The 21,864-nt window shown below is 39.1% G+C and overlaps 1 protein-coding gene across 3 annotated transcripts in view; it reads left to right on the top strand.

Moving 5' to 3' along the window:
- Positions 1-21,864, top strand: part of DPP6 (dipeptidyl peptidase like 6) — a 1,451,270-nt gene that overhangs the window by 1,162,366 nt on the left and 267,040 nt on the right. For all 3 annotated transcript variants that reach the window (XM_073629963.1, XM_073629965.1, XM_073629964.1), the window contains exon 7: positions 21,125-21,212. In XM_073629963.1, the coding sequence (XP_073486064.1) occupies positions 21,125-21,212 (88 nt within the window). The remainder of the gene's footprint in view (positions 1-21,124; positions 21,213-21,864) is intronic.

The raw sequence follows: 21,864 nt of genomic DNA, 5'->3' as shown, positions 1-21,864 counted from the left end.
TAGATGTTGGCGGGGGGGGGGGGGGGGTTTAGAAAGGAAATAGGTGGGGGGAGAGGGGTATTGTAAGGGGTTTGTAATATGTTTTATGAGTGTTATAGTCAGTTTATCTATGTTATATATATATGAAAGTGGGGTAATGGCGCTCCCTCGAGTTTAATCGGGCAGATATGTGGTGTGCTAAACCACCAATAATTAAAAATATATATAAACTCCACATACACCCTCCACGTCCGTGAGCGTGCAAGTAAAAAATATATGAAATCTAATAATATTGTAGTAGTGTGATAAGAGGGCTATCCTGTTGAGCCCTATTAGTGTGAAGTGGTAAGTACTTAATTAAATAAACTCAACATATATGTGTGCACATTCCAAGTAGTAATCCGAAACAACCATAAGTGCCAATAAACAGGTTAATTGCAGGCTGGTTGAACACCCAATCCCACATTAGGCCTTTACCATAATTAACCCTATGCGTAAAACAAAAACAAAAGTGCTGGTTACCAACAATAACCTTATATTAATTACTAAGCATATTCATAAATAGTCCAAAATGTGTAAACCAGTCCGTGATTGTTTCCACATTGTACTGGAGTTTTACTTCACAATCTCGGACTGGTTTACACATTTTGGACTATTTATGAATATGCTTAGTAATTAATATAAGGTTATTGTTGGTAACCAGCACTTTTGTTTTTGTTTTACGCATAGGGTTAATTATGGTAAAGGCCTAATGTGGGATTGGGTGTTCAACCAGCCTGCAATTAACCTGTTTATTGGCACTTATGGTTGTTTCGGATTACTACTTGGAATGTGCACACATATATGTTGAGTTTATTTAATTAAGTACTTACCACTTCACACTAATAGGGCTCAACAGGATAGCCCTCTTATCACACTACTACAATATTATTAGATTTCATATATTTTTTACTTGCACACTCACGGACGTGGAGGGTGTATGTGGAGTTTATATATATTTTTAATTATTGGTGGTTTAGCACACCACATATCTGCCCGATTAAACTCGAGGGAGCGCCATTACCCCACTTTCGTATATATATATATTTATATATAGCTATTTCTGAAACACCTGTGGAGTTTCTTTAGGGGGGCTGCACACCTTTATACATGTCCTAAGCGCAGTCTCTTTATTGTATTTAACTAGTTTATCTATGTTAGTTCAGGATGTTCTTGGCCCTGGGTGGCCGTATTTAGTTGGTGCTGGTGTTGTGCTGGCCCGCTTAATGGTCTGTACTGTTTTGTTGCTGCTTTATGTAAAAAAATTAATAAAAATAATTAAAAAAAAAACACATGTACACATGCTAGTGGGGACCTCAACTCAACTGAAGATGGAACTAGTCTCTACAATAAGCTTCAATGTGGCCCTATTTAGTCTCCACTGGAAACACATGTTACAAGGTGGCAATGTAGGCGAGCAATTAGGAGACAGAGAGCTCTCACGCTTTGAGGCCTTAGCAATGACCAACTGGCAGGGTCATCATATACAATATTTATTTACTGCGTAAAATATGTAAGCCAAAAGTTGCTTATTTTAGTTTTCCAACAGAGTAGGGATCGTTAACACACACATACCAGGTTACTTTTTGTCATTTGCATCACACTGGGGTCATTGCACATGGTGGAATCGTACCCTGGCTTACATTCTGCGGGACGCCTGTTTTCTTCCCTAGCATAAAGTGTACATACAGCATTTTAAGAAATGTAAATCTGCAAGTTCACAGCAGTTTTTGGTCACTGTGCACAAAGAGCCTACTGTTGAGTATCTACTTTCCCTAATGAAATTCATGCATATTTATCCAGATGAGAATTTTGCCCAGTTAGGAAAAGCCTTGGGTGCGCACAACATCCCTTTTGTTGCTGAAACAATGGCTATGGCTCCAGCATTTGTTACCTGATGTGTGACAAATCATAATTAGATTTCTTCATTACTGGCCAAACATTTATTATTTAGTAATTGGTTGAAAAATAGGTCACTCACTGCAGGAAGCAACCAGCTTTATAAAACAGATGTTCTACTCCTCCAAAAATAATGAGCTCCTGCTTTGCAATTTATATAGATGATAAAGTATTTTGTTGCATTACAGTGCAAAAACAGTAGGCGTGCTGAACAATATAAAATTATTTCATTTATGCCCGACTTTATTTCTTCCACATGTTATTAATAGTGGTTCCTGGAAAGATTTTTATTTTTTATCTTTGTTTATTGATAATTTGCTTTTAAAGCTCTACATAAAATTCTGGAAATTATTTAAAAGTTTAACTAATATGTTTGTTTGATATGGTAGCAGAAAATATAGTAAAATTTACATATGTTAAAATTTTTTTCATTAAAAAACACATTTTATCATTATTTTAACTATAACAGCAGAGGGGACCTGGACAGGAACGAATAACTGGATCTTCTCAGTATTGCTTGGCTTTTTCTGTGCTTGATTGATAGTAAATTAGAATGGGTTAGATTCTTAGAGTTTTATCTAATCCAGCTTAAATTCTGCAAACACAACTAAAGTCTATAGGGGATGGGACAAATATTAATACTAAGTTGTGATCATTTTTAAGGCTAAGAGGTAAGTTTGTGTCCAAAAAGGGCATGGGTTGGGCACTGCCATGGGGTACACTTAACAAAGCAAAATGTTTTTTTAATCCCATAGAGAGGGGAAGGCTCCTTTTATTGTGAATTTGAGGGTGACATGTAAAAAAAAAACAATCTTTTAAATTACATGCTTGGAAGATAACATCAAGCTGTATGTGGCTTTACAGAACAGTACAATTTGAACTGACAGCATGAATGATATCATATTCTGGCATTACATACTTTGACATGTCAATGATTTTTTTTTTTTTTAAATAGTTTTTATTACATTTTCAAAGTACATAAGTGAAAAGCAAGTATTACAATAGCAAGAGTTACAATAGTACAAAGATATTACATGGATATTGCATGGCCAATTCTTTAGCTGAGTGTGTTGGGACACGTAATCTCAAGTGAAGGTATTTACTCTTTTAATATTAACTTAACTGAGTAATACAGTAATACAGTATATAGAAAAAGTTTGAGAGCAGGATATAAAATTTTCCGACAACAAAATCCGTTGTCGGAAATTCCGATCGTGCGTACACAAATCCGACGGACAAAGCGCCACGCATGCTCAGAATAAATAAAGAGATGAAAGCTATTGGCCACTGCCCCGTTTATAGTCCCGACGTACATGTTTTACGTCACCGCGTTCAGAATGATCGGATTTTCCGACAACTTTGTGTGACCATGTGTATGCAAGACAAGTTTGAGCCAACATCCGTCGGAAAAAATCTTAGGATTTTGTTGTCGGAACAAAGTCCGACCATGTGTACGGGGCATAACAGATATTTTAGGTTTTTAGTAGGATTCAGAGCTTGTTCAATGCCGCACCATAAAGTGTCAGGTGTCGGGTCGAACCAGTCTTTAAGTATGTGTAAGGATGGCTGCTTGAAAATAATCTCTGATGTTAACTAGGCCCAAACCTCCTGCTAATCTATGTTTAATCAGAAGGGCTTTAGAGCACCTTGGTCTCTTGGACCCCAAACATACTTAGAGAGCAGGGCTTTTAAGGCTTTGAGATGTGTATTGTGTATTGAGACTGCTAGAGTTCGAAATACATATAATATTTGGGGCAGGATCAACATTTTAAATGAGGCTAGACGTTCAGTTCAAGACAGTTCTATACTGGCTAATCTTTTTGTTTCCTTGCAGAGTTTGTCAATCAGAGGTGTGTAGTTATCTTCCGCTAGGTTTTGAAGGTTCCTCGTCAGTTTTATACCCAGATATGTTATGCTAGACTTACTCCATGTATAGGGGAAGGTTGTTTGTAGTTGGGATTTTAGAGAGGATGATATTCCTAATTCTAGGATAATTGATTTTGTAAAGTTAACTTTATAAAAGGAGATTCTGCTGAACTCGTTGAGGGTATCATGTGCGTGTTGTAGTGATGTTTTTGGTAATGATAAGAATAGAATAAAATCATCTGCAAATAAGTTTATATTGTGAGATTGTCCTTGCATGGGGAAGCCTGAGATATTAGGGTGGGGTTCTGATTTGTTCTGCAAGGGGCTCTATAAAGAGATTGAAGATTGAGGGGTATCTGATAACAAGTTAGAGGTATAAACTTGTGCACAGGGGGAAGAGTACAGGGGCATTATGGCAGATAGGATAGGTCCAGTGAAACCAAACTTTTGCAGTGTGTGTCTCATATAGCCCCAGTGTATCCTGTTGAATGCCTTTTCCGCATCCAAAGAGAGGAGCAGAGAAGGCATCCGACAGGATCTAGTGTATTGCATGACATTAATGACCCTTCTTGTGGCGTCAGAGGCCTGTCTTCCTGTGGTGAAGCCAGACTGATCAGATTTTATAAGGAAAGGGAGGATAGAGAGTAATCTATGGGTTAGGATTTTTGCATATAGCTTGACATCAGTATTGAGTAAAGATATCGGTCTAAAGTTGGGCGGAGATGTAGGCTCTTTGCCCGGTTTTGGAATAGTTACCACATAAGCTTTAAGCATCTCAGGGGGAAACGAGGCAGAGGACACTGCAGCTGAGTAGACCGCCTGTAGGGTCGGAGCTAATTTGGATTGAAATGGTTTATAATAATCATTAGGTAGCCCATCAGGACCCGGGGATTTGCCTAATGGAAGTGTTCGTATTGCTTTCTTGATCTCAGTCTCCATTATGGGAGCGTTGAGTGACATAAGTTGTATTTGTGAAAGAGAGGGGAGTTGAATTTTTGCCAAAATGGTTTGTATGCTCTCTGTTGGTTGTGGGGTATTAGGGTCTTTATCAAGGTTGTATAATGATGAGTAGTATTCGACAAAGGAGTTTGCTACTTTAGGATTGAATATTTTGTGTTTGTCTGCTGGGTGTAGTAAGTATAAAATTTTAGATTTAGTCTTAGCTGTTTTGAGCCTCTGGGCTAGGAATTTGCCCACCGGATTACCAGAAGAATAGTGGGACAATTTCAGGGATTGTATGTGTATGTATTGTATATGTTTGTCATATTGTTCAATGAGCAGGAGTCTGAGATCAGAGCGAAGGTGAGAGAGTTTTTGGGCTGTGTGCTTGTTTGAGCTGGTTTTATTTAAGGCCTCTAACGTTTTAATATCAATAATGAGTAGGTTCAGCTTTTGTGTCCTCTGCCTCTTCTCCCGTGCACATATCTGTAGAATTATCCCTCTAATAAAAGCCTTATGTGCACACCATAGCATTGCAGGGTCAGATACAGACTTGGTGTTCATATGAAAAAACTTATATAAGCTGTTTGCTATATTGGTGGCATGTGGAGACATTTGAAAAATACGTGAGTTAGCTCTCCAGATATAGGTAGGACCCGGAGTGTGCCCCTCTATCACTGTGATAGATACAGGTGCATGGTCTGACCATGTAATATTGTGTATGGTGGAGGAGGACACTGCCTGTAGAAGCACTTTGTCTACAAGTATCAGATCTATTCTGGAGTAAGAGTTATGTCTAGCAGAATGGTAATGGTAGTCTTTTTCGCTCGCGTGTTGGCATCTCCATGTATCATAGATGTCTTCTGTGTGCAGCAGAGGTTGAAGTGAAAGGGGAGGCCGTTTGGCTTTGGATGTGGTGTCCATTGTGTAATCTGCTGTTATGTTGTGATCCCCACATATCACCAGCGAGCAACCTGCCATCCGGGGTATTGACTTTGCAGGGCTATGAGAGAGAGGAGTTGAGGCGTCTGGGGAGTTGTGAGCAAGGCCTGCCTGTGATCCTGCACTCGATGCTGCAGACCGCGAGCTGCCTGAGGGGGAAGGGAAGCTATTCCCGGCGCCAGCAGGAAGAAATCTTGCAATTCCTTTAGCTGTGGCGTTTCTTTCCTTTTGCGGGTCATCTGGCGGGTTCGGCAGCACCTTTAGACAGGCTGTGGATGTGAATTTGGTTAGCTGTGTCGTCCCAAAAGCTGTCAGTTCCTTTAGCTGGAGCGGAGCTGAGTGGTCACACATCCATTAAGTTGCGGGGTAGCCACGCCCCCCTCCACATGTCATTGATTTTTTAATGAGATGAGAAAGAAGCACACCTTCTAGCACAATGTATTTAGCAATGAACATACCCCTACCACACTCTAAGTCATGTAGACCTTTAAGAAAATATATGCCAAAAATAATTGGCCACATCCAGATTCTTTTTTTCACCATTGCTTTTTCTTTATACTTAATTGTAAGGGTGTGATAGTGCACTCCCCTAGTTGGCCACTAGTTGTCGCTCTTGTGGAAATATCTATAAGGTTGTGTCAGGGTAGAGAGGGAAGAGTAGCCAGGAGAAGAAGTAGAGAGCAGCCTTTGGCTGCGTAAGCCCCCATGGGACTAGTTGGGGCCTATTTTCCAACAGTATTGTCTTTATTTTTAATGGTATTCCTCTGCTGGTGGATACTGGTGAGGGTCCTGTAACCCTGAAGGGAGAATAAGGATAGGATGGATGTGACCCGTTGAAGGGAAGGTGCTGCACAACAGCTATCGGAGAATGGCAATGCTTCTGTTGTATCGTGCAAGAATTTTTGAGAAGTGTTGAAAAAGCAGCTGACTGGTGTCTCCTTCTTCTAAGGCCTATTCTCCAAAAGAATTTGGCTGTAGCTGGAGAATAGAGGACAAGAATGGTGTATGATGGTAAATTTTCATGGAACTATATGCTCCTCTGGGAGCGGAGATTATTGCAGACAAGGTGATCTGGATAGTAGGTCTGTCTGGGGTGCCCAGTATGGTAATGTTAAAGGAATCAAAGGAATTAAAGGAATCTTTGGTCACAGTATACATTTTCATTATATAACACCAGCATTGTGACAGCAATACAAACAATAGTAATTTTTGACAAGCCACACAAGTTTGTGACCATATAAATACTTTAAGGGATAGAATGAAGGTTTAGGGCAGAATAACACTTTTAGTAGTTGAATAGTTTTCATAGATATCTATTAAATCAGACCAAAAAGAAGAACAACTGAGGAGCACAGAGGGATAGAGGGATTTGGTTCCAAATAAGAGATAGTTTGGAGGTATGCACTAATGCTACAGTTTTACAGGCTTTATTGATTATGTATTACCTGAAATGTAGCCAGTGTTCTAACTAGGCACTTGTTGTCTATTGTGCTTACATACGAAAACCTATATAAAGCCTTTGTATCCATATTCAGTTTCAGAGTAAGTAGAGTAAATGGCTAATTTGCAAAGTACTTCTGGTAGCTATTTTCTGACAGTATAGTGACAGCATATCCTTTACCAAGAATCAGGAAAATGGAGGAGTGCTTGTTAGCAGAAGCAATTACAGCAGCCTTTCTTTACCTTTTTAAAAAAAATAATTTTCAGGTTCTTAGGAAAGCCCTGCTAAAATTGATTTTACCGTCAGCTCATGGTAAAATTAGCTTGATGATCAAAAAGCTGAAGAAAGTTTTAAATAAAAGAATAAGTAATTTGGCATACCTGGCATATCTAACACCTAAGGCTGATAATTTTGTTATAAACTCCATACACAATTATTTTTTGTAATATTCTTGAAACAAATAATAATTGCAAAAAGAAAGGCAGATAGTAAAAATTTTGGTGACCTCTAGCATTAGGGGTTAGTGTAGAAATGACCTCTTGCATTGGTGGTCAGTGTAGGTGAAAAAATCAATCTACTATTGCTCACTCTTCAAGGAACCCCAATCAACTTCAGGAGGAACCCAGGTTGAAAAACACTGAGTTACAAAAGTTTATCTGGAATGGAAGGGTCACATTTATCTATACTTAAGACGGTAACCTACAGAGCAGTAACTTTGTGAATCTGTCTGGTAGTAGAAGTATGACAAATCCTGCATTTACAGCACCATGCATCTTTTACAGCATATGCAACATAGTTTGCAATGTGCTGTATTGAACCACACCTTAAAGAGGAGCTCCTGTCTCCTGTGAAAGAAAAAACAGCTACTCACCTGTCCCATGATCCCGCGGTGTGCTGACTTTAGCTGGTTTCACCTGTCTTCTTTCCTCAGCTCTGGCATCTTAACTGACATATGGGCACCCGGCCGTGACAGCTTGAGGCTCTACAGTTGGGTGCCCACTGCGCATGCGCGAGCAGCGCTGCACATCGTAAATGGTCAAGCAGACTTCTGGGACCTGTCTTGTGTCCTAGAAAACTGCGAGGTCACAGAGAACTTCCGCTTCAGATCGCCTAGGCAAAATCAGGTACCTGCTCCTCAAAAGTGCCAATTCTTCAAGAGGAGCGGGGAATGAGTCCTTAACCACTTAACAACCGGCCCATAACCGAATGATGGCTACAGGGCGGTTGCATAACTCTGGGAGGGCATATAGTGATGTCATCCCAGAATCGCGCTTTCGCGTGCCCCCGGGTCCGCATCACGGTAAACGGCCGATGATCGCGGCCATTTACCATGTGATCGCTCCGTTAAATGACGGCGCGATCACATGGAAACAAACCGGTGTGATATCCGGTTCCTCTTTCCCCTTTCCTTCCAGTGTGAGCGGAGAGGGGAGAGATCGGTGGCAGCAGCGCTGTGGGCTGGATGTGTAGTGCCCACAGCGCTGCTCAACCCAGCCATACTCAGCCGTACCCATCCTTACTCAGCCGTACCCGGCCATACTCATTCATGCTCAGCCATCCCCATCCACGGCTCATCCATCCCCATTCATGCTCATCCATGCCAGATCAGTTATCATTCATGCCACATCCATGCCACTACAGTGCCTCACAAAAGTGTAATAGGTAGTCAAATTAGATTTGAAACTTATGTCCCTAGAACACCTGATGGTGCTCCCTGCATGTTGGTCCTCTGTATGTGGCCAGGCTGTGGAAAAGTCTCACACATGTGGTATTGCCGTACTCAGGAGAAGTAGGAGAATCTATTTTGGGGTGTCATTTTTGGTATGCACATGCTATGTGTTAGAAATATTGTGTAAATGGACAACGTTATATTAAAAAAATGCGTTTTCATCGTCTTTACACATTTTCCAAAAACTTGTAGAAAAAATGACATGTTCAAAAGACTCAATATGCCTCATAAATTATACATTGGGGTCATTTTTGGGGCGTTTATATTGTCCTAGTTCTCCAGGGCCTTCAAAAGTGTAAGAGGTAGTCAAGAAATTATATTTGTGATTTATGCTCCAAGCACTCCCTGCATGTTGAGCCTCTGTATGTGGCCACACTGTGTAAAGGTCTCACACTAGTGGTATCGCCATAAACAGGAGGAGTAGCAGAATGTGTTTTGGTGTGTGTGAGAAATAACCTGCTAATATAACAAATTTGTGAAAAAAAAAGAAAAAAAATCTTGATTTTGCAAAGAATTGTGGGAAAAGATTACAACTTTAAAAAACTCACCATGCCTCTTACTAAATACCTTGGAATGTCTACTTTCCAAAAAGGGGTCATTTGGGGGATATTTGTACTTTCATGGCTTGTTAGGGTCTCCAGAAATTAGATAGACTGTTAGTACTTCAGGTTTGATCAATTTTCAAAGATTGGTACCATAGCGTGTGGACTCTATAACTTTCACAAAGACGAAACAATATACACCGATTTGGGTTATTTTTACCAAAGATATGTAGCGTTATAAATTTTGGCCAAAATATATGAAGACAAATTACTAATTTGCAAAATTTTATAACAGAAACAAAGAAAAATTCATTTTTTTAAAGAATTTTCGGTCTTTTTTCTTTTATAGCACAAAAAAATAAAAAACCCAAGAGTGATTAAATACCACCAAAAGAAAGCTCTATTTGTGTGAAAAAAAGGACAAAAAATTCATATAGGTACAGTGTTGCATGACTGAGTAATTGCCATTCAAAATGTGAGAGCACCGAAAGCTGCAAATTGGTCTGGTTAGGAAGGGGGTTTAAGCGCCCAGTGGTCACGTGGTTAAAGTGGAACTTTCCCTTTTGGGGGGAGCTCAGCTTTCAGCAGGCAAGCAAGGACAAGAACTATTGGAGACTTTAAATATGAAAATATGGAAGAATGTAAGGAGTATAGTTCAGTAAAAAAACTCCAGGCTTGCTCTAAATTACAATTTCCAGTTAAAACCATAACATTTTAAATGGACACTATCCTAAGCCCTCCAATGCAATATTTTGTGCCCCAATGAGTTGGCCAGAGCATGTGTACTACTAATTGCTGACTGTTGTTTCAGTGAACACTTATAGGTCCTTCCACTTGTTAGGCATTCCCAGTGCACGTTTAGGAAAGAGGTGGACTATTAAAGATTCAATGTTCAAAATTGCACTGCTATTATTTGCTGAAGTTTGGTTGTTAAATGCTGTGGTATATCTTTTACTGTGAAACAATCCAGTATAATTATTTTTTTCTGATTGACCACTATACAGTCATTGCAGTCATTGCAATGATGTGGGGTTTTTTTTCAGGGGTTGGGCTTGCCGTCAGCATACCAAGACATTTTGGACAATTTAATGCTCCCAACTTTGTGGGAACAGTTTGGGGATGGCCCCTTCCTGTTCCAACATGACTGCGCACCAGTGCACAAAGCAAGATCCATAAAGACATGGATGAGCAAGTTTGGGGTGGAGAAACTTGACTGGCCAGCACTGAGTGCTGACCTCAACCCGATAGAACACATTTGGGATAAATTAGAGCGGAGACTGTGAGCCAGGTCTTCTCGTCCACATCAGTGCCTGACCTCACAAATGCTCTTCTAGAAGAATGGCCATACATTCCCATAGACACACTTCTAAACCTTGTGGACATGCCATTAAAGTTCATGCGCATGTAAAGGCAGGCGCCCCCATACTTTTAACAATATAGTGTGTGTATTTATATATATATATATATATATATATATATATATATATATATATATATATATATATATATATATATATATATATATATACAGTAGGGAAGGAAAGTATTCATTCAGACCCCCTTAAAATAAATAATTCTTAATACAATATTGTTTAAAAGGTTCCATTCTCTTGTTTAGTATAAACAATACACAGGGCCCATGCCATAGCAGATAGTTAGAGGAGTGACGCTAAAGGTGCTCACTACCAGAAACTAATAGCATGCTGCCTAAAACAGACCAGCTAAGACAAAAAAGTTCTGTAAAAAAATGTACAGTTTGCTAACTTCCCTCAGAGTTGGGATTTTAAATATGGATCTTTACAAGAATAGTATTCTAGCCTATTTTTATGCTTTGAGAGGTGACCTAACCTTTATAATACATACAAGATCAGGGTATTCCAGGAACATGAAAGCCAAGACCCGTGTGTTTGAAAGTTTTAGGTCTTTTTACCTGGACACTGCTGCTCTTCAAATTAGGTGGCATATTAGGCATCCGTCAAAATGACAAAAGGCCTTAAATAACATCATACTTGTTCTTATTAGAAAAGGAAGTTTTTTTTTTTCTTCTCCAAAAACCCATTAGATTTACACTTTTGGGTTTGGTTTGAATCTTGTTGGTGGCTGAGGGAGATGTTAAACTGTCCTCCTGAAAAACCCCAAGCCTATTTCCAGACACCTCCCAGCACATGCAGAAAGCTGTTGCCAATTTTTCTTGTCTCCTGGCCTACCATCTGCCATTTGCTGCACCACTTCTAGTTTCATTGCTTGGCGATGCATTTTTGGAGAAAAACACCTTTTTTTCCTTAAAAAAAAGCTGATTTTATTTCCCCACTGTTGACTTACCATGCTTTGCTTCATGATATGGGGAGATTTACTAAAACTGGAGCACACAGAATCTGTGCATAGTAACCAATCAACTTCTAGCTTGTTCAATTAAGCTATGGCAATTAAATCTGGAATCTTATTGGTTACTATGCACACCAGATTCTGTGTGCACCAGTTTTAGTAAATCTACCCATATGTGTCTGTACATAGAGCCATCTCATGTAAATAGTTTAATGTCCATGGTGTGTGCACAAGTGCAATTTAAGAGGCTTTTACATCAAGGGGCAAAAATAACATGAGTGCTTTCACTGCTTACGTCACCTGATGTTCTATCTCCAGTGGCGATTCAGGAAGGTAAACTACTGAACATTGTTCAATGTAGAGTCACAAGTTATTAAACTGATGCATTTCACCGCTTTGCCTTGCGGTTTTAGATTTTGCTATAGAGTTGAGAAACACTGACAAAACTTAAGATGAACAATGTTCTATTGATTATGACAAAAGTAATGCTTAGTTCTTGCCAAGCAGATGGTGATTGCATGTCCACAGCTCCATTCTACAATGAGTAACATATTTCTCTGAATTGTGCTTGTCTGGCTGGAGCGCTGAGTGGAAATCCACAGCTTTAGATTCTAGTTAACCCTCTGACATCTACTACATTTGCTGCGATTGTTCGGCTGTGTGGAATGGCTCTGGCGTTAACATTCTGTTTTTTTCCCGCCTTGATGGGAAATTTGATGAGCAGCTGTGTCTTATTTCATGATGAAAGTGTGGCATAGAGCTGCCTCCTAAAACAAGGAAAGATTTATACAACTGTGAGAAAACTCAGAGGCTGGAGAGAAGCTATAAATCTCACTGATTTCAAGTTGTTCTTAGGAAACTGAAACTAGAACTAGTAGAGTGCTTACCTCAGAGATTTGGTGATGCATTATGCTGGGTTAACAGAGGCTAAGTTTATGATTATGGTAAAATCTGACCTTCATGAAAACAGCTAAATGAAACAGTCACAGTTCATACAATACAGTATATTAAAAAATGCCTTACCTGCCAATATTTATAACACTGTTCCTCCAGTTTTGTGACCCTGGAACGTATGCTAGACAGCACAGACAGGTTTTGGACATCCTTGTAGACTACCCCGCAGAAAAGCCTACAGCCTGATCCAGGTTCCACTACAGCCTGTTTTTGGAAATGAAGAAGTACACTAACAATGTCATCTCTCTGCCCTTAGGATGTTAACATATAAGGATGGGTTTCGAATTTGCAACGTCACAGGATTTACACAAACTCTGTATGTTTGCTGTACACCAAAAGTGCAAACGAAATAGTTAGTTCGCCCGCATGCTGAAGTGGTTGCAGCAGGAAGTAGTCATACATATAGCAGAAACTATTACGACCAACACTTATTTTGACAGGCTCCAGCTCAGGGCACCCCCTCATTGATTGAGATCCTGGAGACTGTCTGTGTCCTAGTAACCTAAGTCTGGTAGCATGTGTCCTAGCAAAAAAAAGTGGGATTCCCCCAAAAATTCATACCAGACGTTTATACAGGATGGGGGTCTGGTATGGATTGTAAGAGGGGCTATACGCAAAAAACAAAAAAAAAGGCAGGGCCTTCTCCTAAAATCCATTCAAGACCCTTATTCAAGCATGTAACTTGGCTGACCAGGAAAAGGAGGGGGCAGTAAGCATGCATCCTACACCTCCTGAACCATACCAGACCATGTGCCCTCTACATGGGGAGGGTACCTAGCCAGAGGGGTTTATGGGGATACATTTATCATAATTTGGAAGCCCCTTAAAAATAAGGGGACCCCCCAGATACTGTCAATCCCCACGCGAATTGGTAGGACGTATATAGTACTCCTGATTACTCATTTACAAAAAATATAAACAGCAAATAAGCACACCATACATTTGACAAAGTCCTTTTTATAACAAAATAATTGTCAAACACAATGAATGTCACTAGTGACCTGTAGAAAAACATGTCAGCTGCCCATATGATACCTTCCCTATGGACATTTCCCAGCTAAATGTAAACAAAGGGGTGGAGGATCCCAGGTGATGTCATTGACCAAATTTACAATGTGTATTTTTAATGTTACTCTTCAAGCCTTATTAAAAGAGCTGCTCCATGGTGAACAGTATTTTTACAATCTGAAATTTGCACATTTTTATCCATGCTTGTCGATTGTGCCCATGAATCAAACTCAAGCAGATTCACCCATCAATATTCACAAACAGCACACTGATTTGCTTCTAGTGCTGGTTGTCCTTCTTCCATTCTGTGTACTGCTGTGCAGGGGATTAAATCAGGCTTAGACTTGGAGATGTATGATAGTTTAACAATCTTTAAGTTAATTTAATCCAATAACTAGATTAAATGGTGTTTTATCCCTACCCACTGTTCAGATCACCAGTTTCATATGGCTTTTAGGGACACTGTTGGTGAGAACTTTGCACCTCAGTTTCCAGGTTTAGACAGAAATAAGAGCAAATGTCCCAATCCTTCTGGTAGACTTCAACCCATTTTATTTTATGCAGAATCCACCCATCAAGATATTTTGCTATTTACGTAACTCCTCCAAAGAGCCAGCCCACTGCTCACATCAGGGCTGAGGGCTCTTGGAGTGAAGAGTACTGAGGCAGGATGCTGTGGTGTTTTCAGGAAGCTATTATGTAGGGCACTTTGTTGGCCCCTTCCATCAGCCATGATTTACCTGAATTGCACAGAGATCCAGTAATTACACAAACAGGCATAAATCAATGCATGTAATTCAAATGATTTTTTTTTATTTAAAAGTTGCATTAGACTTTTGTTGTTGGGGGGGTTTGGAAGAAAAATCTAATCAGATTAATCTCCATCATTAAACTAAGGGTTCCATTTCAGACAGGACCCACAAGGGCCCTACTTGTACCCTGTGACTTAGTTTACTTTGTAACTTAGGGCTTGACTTTTCTGTCCACCTGCCATTCCCCTTCTCATTGAAAGCACTCCACTGGCCCATTAATGATACTTTATCAGACATAGTAAAGGTAGCTAGGTGGAGATTTGATGGAATTTGTCCTAGTAGTTTAATTTTTTGGCGGAAAACATTCATGTAGTTGATCAATTCCTGTTCTGCAGCAATGGGATTTTAAACTGAACACTTTGTATCTATCAATATTGAAAAGTGTGAGGAGATTGAAACTGATTACCATTATATTTTGAAGGCATTTTGCATTGCAAATGGTGCTTTCTTTAAAGGCATTGTACACTTTTAAATGTTTTCTTTGTTTTAACTAGGTATTAGTGTAGTTATATTCCCTGTGTCAATTGTTTGCTTTTCTTGTAATGATAGGCTCACATGTTGTGGCTGCAATTTGTACTGTCATGGCTGATCGATCCCCCTATGTCCATGATTTGCTACGGGTAGCCTGCCAACCGTTCTTTTCTGGGTCACGCGGCATTCAATGCATATGTTGCCATCTCCTCTGTGAGAGTGCTAATGTAATTGAAAAAAACATCTTCCAGCTGAATTAGTGAGCTTTCTGTGAATTTCCTGCCTGTTTGTGCTTGATAAATCTAATTACTGTTTAGCCTGCACCTGCACCAGCACTAGTGTGAGAGACCCAGAGATTGTGGGATATATAGTTTCTTCACAGAAAATGTCAGTTCTTACAATACAGACAGAGGTCATGCATTAACCATTGCAGTGTCACGTGCCATGCCTTATGTTTGAACAGAAACTGCTGTAAAAGGAATGTGAAGCTCTACTCTACTATGGTCTGCGTGTACATGCAAACAAATTACACCATGAAAATACATGATCATTGTGTACCTCATGAAGATGATGATGCCTGTAATCAGAATAGGAGTATCTGGGAAATAATTACAAACTTCATCTCCCTTCCCAGCCATTCACTTCCTGTTAGGTTTCCTATACACATGAAATGATTGTCATCCACTATGATCAACTACATGGAAACACTAAAATTGCTACAAGTCTTCTGGGAAGGATGGAACCTTCAGAACATATTTTCCAGGATGTCTGCATTGTTGTTGTTCCCCTGATGGCATGGGGTATCACATCATTGCATTAATATGTACATTTGATCAAAATTATTACAACAAAATGGCCTTACCCTACTGAGCAAAATATGTTAGGGTGGTTTATCCCATAGGTAGGAAACCAAGCTGAAGCCAGTATTTACTAAGAGGAGCTCAACACATACTGAGTGAACATTTTGGCCAGGTGGCTTAGATAACAAATTGGGGCGTTTGAATGGTATCAGTTTTTTTTTTTTTTTTTTTTTATCAAAATGATTATAATAATGAAAAAAAGAACTTTCAGTGGTCCAATCTTTTGACTGCTATCTCATGTATAATTTGAAATTGTATAGTCTAAGGACAACGGATACAATTTAGATTTGCTATGCTTTTCTATGTACTGTAAGATGCATGGGTCAACTGTGATGCCTTGGAATAAGCTACTCATGGACACAAAGAAAGCCTCCAATGATGTTTCAAATGTGATGGAAATGTTTAGCAAGAAAAAAGTGGCACACACAGCATGATACACTAAATGTAGCTAAAATCTGTTGCTGAAGCTTGTTTTATTTGAAGCATTCTATACAACAGCTTTCAAGAACATGTACACCTTTTGAGTCCAGTATCCTCAAGGCCAAGGTTTTACAGTACACAGATCCCTGATGAAGGGAAGACCCTTGAAGCCTATGTACACTTTGGCCAAGATTTCATACTGAATACTCAGTTGGAAATACACTCAAAGAAGAGGCTCTTTCCTTCCTAACGTCATGTGCATATAGCTAAGTTAACTTACCAATTTGATAATGTCCAGTATTGGTGATTGTGGTGGTCATACATCTGACCTGTACAGTAGATGATACAATTTACAGTTGTTACATGTATAATCATTTCTATACTCTGTACAAGATTGTAGATGACACCTGCATTACATACTAGAAGCTAAAACTTTAAAGCACTGCCACTCACTTTATGCCTTAAACTTTTATATAGAACCTTGTTAAACATTAGATCCTATTCTCAATATTGTATCAGTTTATAAAATGACTGCATCTGCTTTGTATGGGTGCAGATGGATAGCGTCTAATGCTTTGCTATTTCTGTGTCCAAAAAAAAAAAAAAAAGATCACCTTCTAAAAGAAAAAAATGGTATGTCCTACAGTCTGGAAGGCAGATAGCGATGAGCCAAAAATACCGGGGTTTGGTTCAAGGCAGTTTGAGTGAACATTACTAAAATTTGGGTGCCGAATCCAAACCCCTCTAAAGTCAAGAGAAGCCAAACATTAAAAACAGTAATGGCCATTTTCTAGGCCTGCTCTGGGGTACCAAAGCATTTTTTTTTAAATTCAATTAGGTGGGGAACAGCAATTTTAGCAATGCTTAATTATTTAAATAACATGACTGGGGGATGCCCTAACCCTGTTTGTCAAGTGGCTGCTTCATTCTGTTTGTAAACAAAATGGCCAGGGATTCCATTCATCTACACTAGGTCTTTATCCTGCTGGTTGGAGACGGAATTTGAAAAACCCCATTTAATAATAATGTTATTGATCGTATGTTCATATATGGTCAATGATTTCACTCTGTGGGAGTGAAGGGTAGGGACCAAACATGTGTTGCCAGATTTTTCCTTTTGGTGGGTAGGAGGGCTTTGTGAAGGTTTCCAGAATCTGATAAGCCACCCTGCCCACAGACCTCCGCAACCACCAGGCCAGGGTTGTAGAGAAGAGTCATTTGTCCTCTTCAACATGGGGGCAAGGTGCTTTGCCAAAGCCCCCCCCCCCCCCAGAAAAGTACCCCCTTATGTGGCCTGGTATAGTCTCCTGGCCTCACAGGCTACTAGATCAGATAAGGGTCTGGTATAGACTTGAAGTGCCTGGTATGAATTATGAGGGAACATCCACACAGTGTTTTTTTTCTTTTTAAGGACTTGGAAGTACGTTCACCTGCCGATGTCCTTAACAATCACTGCAAATGAGAAGCTGTCATGTATATTAGTACTAATAATATCACTATTATCCATGTTGTTCAGCTCCTACCATACAGGTAAATTTTCAGGTGTTTATCTGAACAGCCAAAGTTCAATCCCAACTTGTATTCAGACTGTACCTTAAGCTCATTCCTAGTTGTAGAGTGCTTTATTACCAAATTCGGGCATTCTTAAAACATGTGCAGCGGTATGAACACCACAGTCATAGTATTACTTTGCAGATGTCATGTATACTTGAATTGGAATCTCTGCTATAGATAAGATGCACTTGGGATATTTAGTGTTCATAGTAATCTCCTGTTTGCTTGACCAGTTGAACTAAATCAGTAGAAATTTAAGGCCACCACCACTGACTTGCTACAAAACATACAGCTATTATAATCAGTGTATGTAAGGTCACTAACTGTGGCTGGTGACAATCTCATTTTACAGGGTTTTAATGCTTATCTGAGAGGGTTCATGCTTCACTTGTCAGAATAATTGAATCTTATTCTTCTGAAAGATGAGACAGTGACTGGAACTGACAACACTTGTCTGTTTCCACATGTGAATTATTAGTTTTAATCATTTTTCCTCTACCTTTGCTTCAACTAATGTTGTTACATAACATTCATTTTAATTACAAAACTTAACATTTGCAATTTAAGAGTAACTATTTATTATCTTGTTGATTAAATGTGTAATTTTCCTTCATCTTAGCTACATGGAAAAATTAGGTAATAAATTGTGATTAGTGGGTTGGGTAGAATTGCTCTCAAGAAAAAAGCGTTCACAGGAGATAACTAATTTAACTTCCATTCTTTGGTGAAGTTTCCACTATTTTGCCTACTCAAATTGGGATAAATGGCACAGGAATAAATAAAGAATTATATTCTGCACGTTTTCAAACTCTCATAGGTTTCAATGTCAGGAACCGAATGAAGCATACCTGTCCTACACTATTATTAATGAGTATTCCCATGTGTTTTATATAGCTTTATTTTTTCTTCACACTTATATGCAGACCAAGCTTACAGCAAAAGTGACCATGGCAGGGAATGGTACAAAGGCTCATATACATGGTTGCTTTGAGTGCACATCTGAGCTGCTTGAGATGTAACTCAAAAACAGCTTGAAGTGACTTAAACTCAAGTCAAGGCATCTCAGAAAGGCCTAGAAGCATAGTGGACTTGGTTCAGCGACTAACGGTATGTCTACAGAAGTCTCACTGATTCCATGGTTTAGGCAATTTAAAAAAAAACAAAAAAAAAAAAAAACTGTTGCTACAACCACTGAAGCATGCCAGGTAGTGCAATAGTATGTCCCAACCTAACATTTTTGCCGGAAAACTTGATCTGCATTTTAACCCTGTGAGGGTTACAAGCAGCCATGGTGACACATATAACACAGGAATTGTCCAACGTTGTCACAGTAAGGAAGCTGGGCCAGGGAAATGATGTGCAGCTGATGCTGGAGTGAGTACATTTATTGAGAAAGTGGCTCAAACAGAGTGGAGGAGATCTGCAACACTGAGATACAAGTAACATGGTGATTACTAATGACACAGAGTGATTTTGGTAAAAATCACTCTGAAAAATTGTATACTTTTCTTTTTAAGGTCTGAGGGGGTAGAACACCATGCCTTTACAAATATACCTTGGTGCCCCCTTTAACGTCCTATGCAGTATGAAGACCCACTCAACCAATGACACTATTTGGTCCATCTGCCAAACACTTTTACAAAGTGACGACATCTCTTTGTCATCATCCTCCTCTTTCCTGAAAACCTGTGAAAAAGCTTTCATATCCAGGAATAGACGACCTACAATGCCAATAACTAACTTGTTCCCAGATTTTTGGATCTGGGAACAATTTAGGGGATTTTTTTGAGAAACACAACATTTTATTTCTAACCAATAATGGCCCTTGCTGGAGAAAATACCAATGAAATTCAGATTGCAAATGTTTTGATTCTGGTAAATGGTTCAAATCCCTCCCCCAGTCTCTCAAATGTACCCATCTACTCACCTCATTCAAAAGCAAATGTGAAAAAATTGAACCACTTAGACATACCATCTCTATATTATACATTGCCGAAAAACTATATCCCTACATACTTAACTAAGCAATAAAGAAACCTACAATTACCTTTCCCATTGAAACAAAAAGAAAACACACTCCATCACAGACTCAAAACCTTGAACCAAAATATCAGGGGTCCAGCTTTAAAATGTTTATTTGCAGGTACAGGATGTCACAAGTTCTCCATCATATGCTTCCAGCAACTCTGAACACCTGCTGGAGGCGTTGTCAGGCCAGAAGAGGTATCCTACAAATCTTTTGCTCCTGCAACACCCTCAGACCATTTTGGGAAAAGGTTTGGCACATATCCAAAGTTTTTACAAACTTCAGGAATCCTGCTGACCCAGCCTATTCTTTTTACATCAAAACTCCATGCCGAGAAAATCTATTCTCCCATACTTGAATAGCCGGGAGCTACATACCAGTTTGTAGAGGTAACCTAATGTTACACTGTGGGTAGTCAAAATAAGCATAATCAACTGAATGGAGAATATAATTTTCTTGGATAGAGGAACACATAAAAAAAATATGGTTCTACTGGAATAAATTCTTCTCCACATATAAAGCCCTCTTGTGCAACAATCTTTTGCAACTAACGCATTACCATATAAAATTTGGGATGCTGCGAGGTGGACAGCATTCTAGGATGGAGGGGAGAGGTTTTTGATCCCTCATTACCACACTATCTCTTCCCCTTCACTTTCCAATCACTGTCTCTATCTGACTTCTCCGAACCTCCCTACAAAATCAAACTCACAACCTCTCCCTCACCCCCACCCTGACTGCTTTTCAAATGTGAAATTTCAAAACAATATCAGTAATCACTAGCACTGTTGAATTGAGTTGTGTAGTATGAATGACTACTGTGATATTCTGCTGGGGGTTGCTTAGTCCCAGAAAGTCCTATTTTAAAAGAAAACCTCTCAATTAAAGACATGTAGGTGGAAATGTACTGTAGGTGGTCATTGCTGACTCTAGGCCGCGTTTTTGTTTTGGGTGAATGAATGAAAAGTATTGATGGCAGCCAGGTAACTTGAATTTTTAGAAGAGGGTCAGCAGTGGCAGAACCTTTTTTAAATATACCAGATTTTGGCACAGGATCAATTATCATTACAGCACAGTGCTGCAATGATTTAATCAAATCTGGGAAACATTGGTCAAATCTGAGCTAGGAGGTCTAGGAGGGCTTTTTTTTGTTTTTTGTATTATTTTTTTTTAAATATGGCAAGGCTGCTTTTACTAGCGGTTCACCAATGCATGGTGCTTCCTGCTTGTTTTGCATTTACAATATACTAGTATGTTGCCTATGATATAGATGACTCAAATAGAAAAAAATATATATTATTTTATTTTTTCTCTACAGTAAACTTACTGATTTAAACCCACCTGAAGTAGAAGTAGAGAAAGCATATCTCCAGTATGCTGGATGGGGCCCCAAAGGACAACAACTGGTAAGTCACATTTTCCCAATACAATATGTTTCATATATAATAGTGCCAAAATGAAAGATTGCTTGTGTTGTTCATAGACACAGACTTACTTTCATGGTTTACAAAATACAGGGTTTAAAAATGGAAAATTGGACTCTGAATGTTACCTTTAACGTAGATTACTATTTGAAGACATTTTTACACATACAGCCTACTAGTTTTATATTTTTAGATAAACTACCAAAACTGCATTTATACAGTATATGCCGGCCCTCATGGCAACTCTTTTTTGAGTTTCTTAGAAACTAGCAAAATAATTTTCATTGAAGAGTAGAATTCCAGAGTTCTGAAAAATTCCCAGAGTTCTGAATAGCTTCTGACTAATAATAAGACAATACTGTGATAATTCGAGGTATGCGATGTACAACATACAGCGTAGCGTAAAAAGCAGAGACTGAGAGACACAATGTGCTAAGTGGAGCAGTGTAGATTAAATAATGTGCAACCAAGCACAAGCGAGGTGTGGAGTACGTAGCATACAGTACATTGTGCAAAGTAGAGAAGGATGGAGTAGATAACACAACACAGTACACAAAGTGTTAAGCTATAAAGAAGATATTTAACAGCATATTGTACAAAGTGGAGTGGTATAGCGTATATGATATAAAGCACA

Source organism: Aquarana catesbeiana, linkage group LG05 (genome assembly GCF_042186555.1).
Source record: "Aquarana catesbeiana isolate 2022-GZ linkage group LG05, ASM4218655v1, whole genome shotgun sequence".
Classification (NCBI taxonomy): Eukaryota; Metazoa; Chordata; class Amphibia; order Anura; family Ranidae; genus Aquarana; species Aquarana catesbeiana.
Note: the sequence above shows the minus strand (reverse complement) of the source record. Positions and strands in the feature narration are given on the sequence as shown.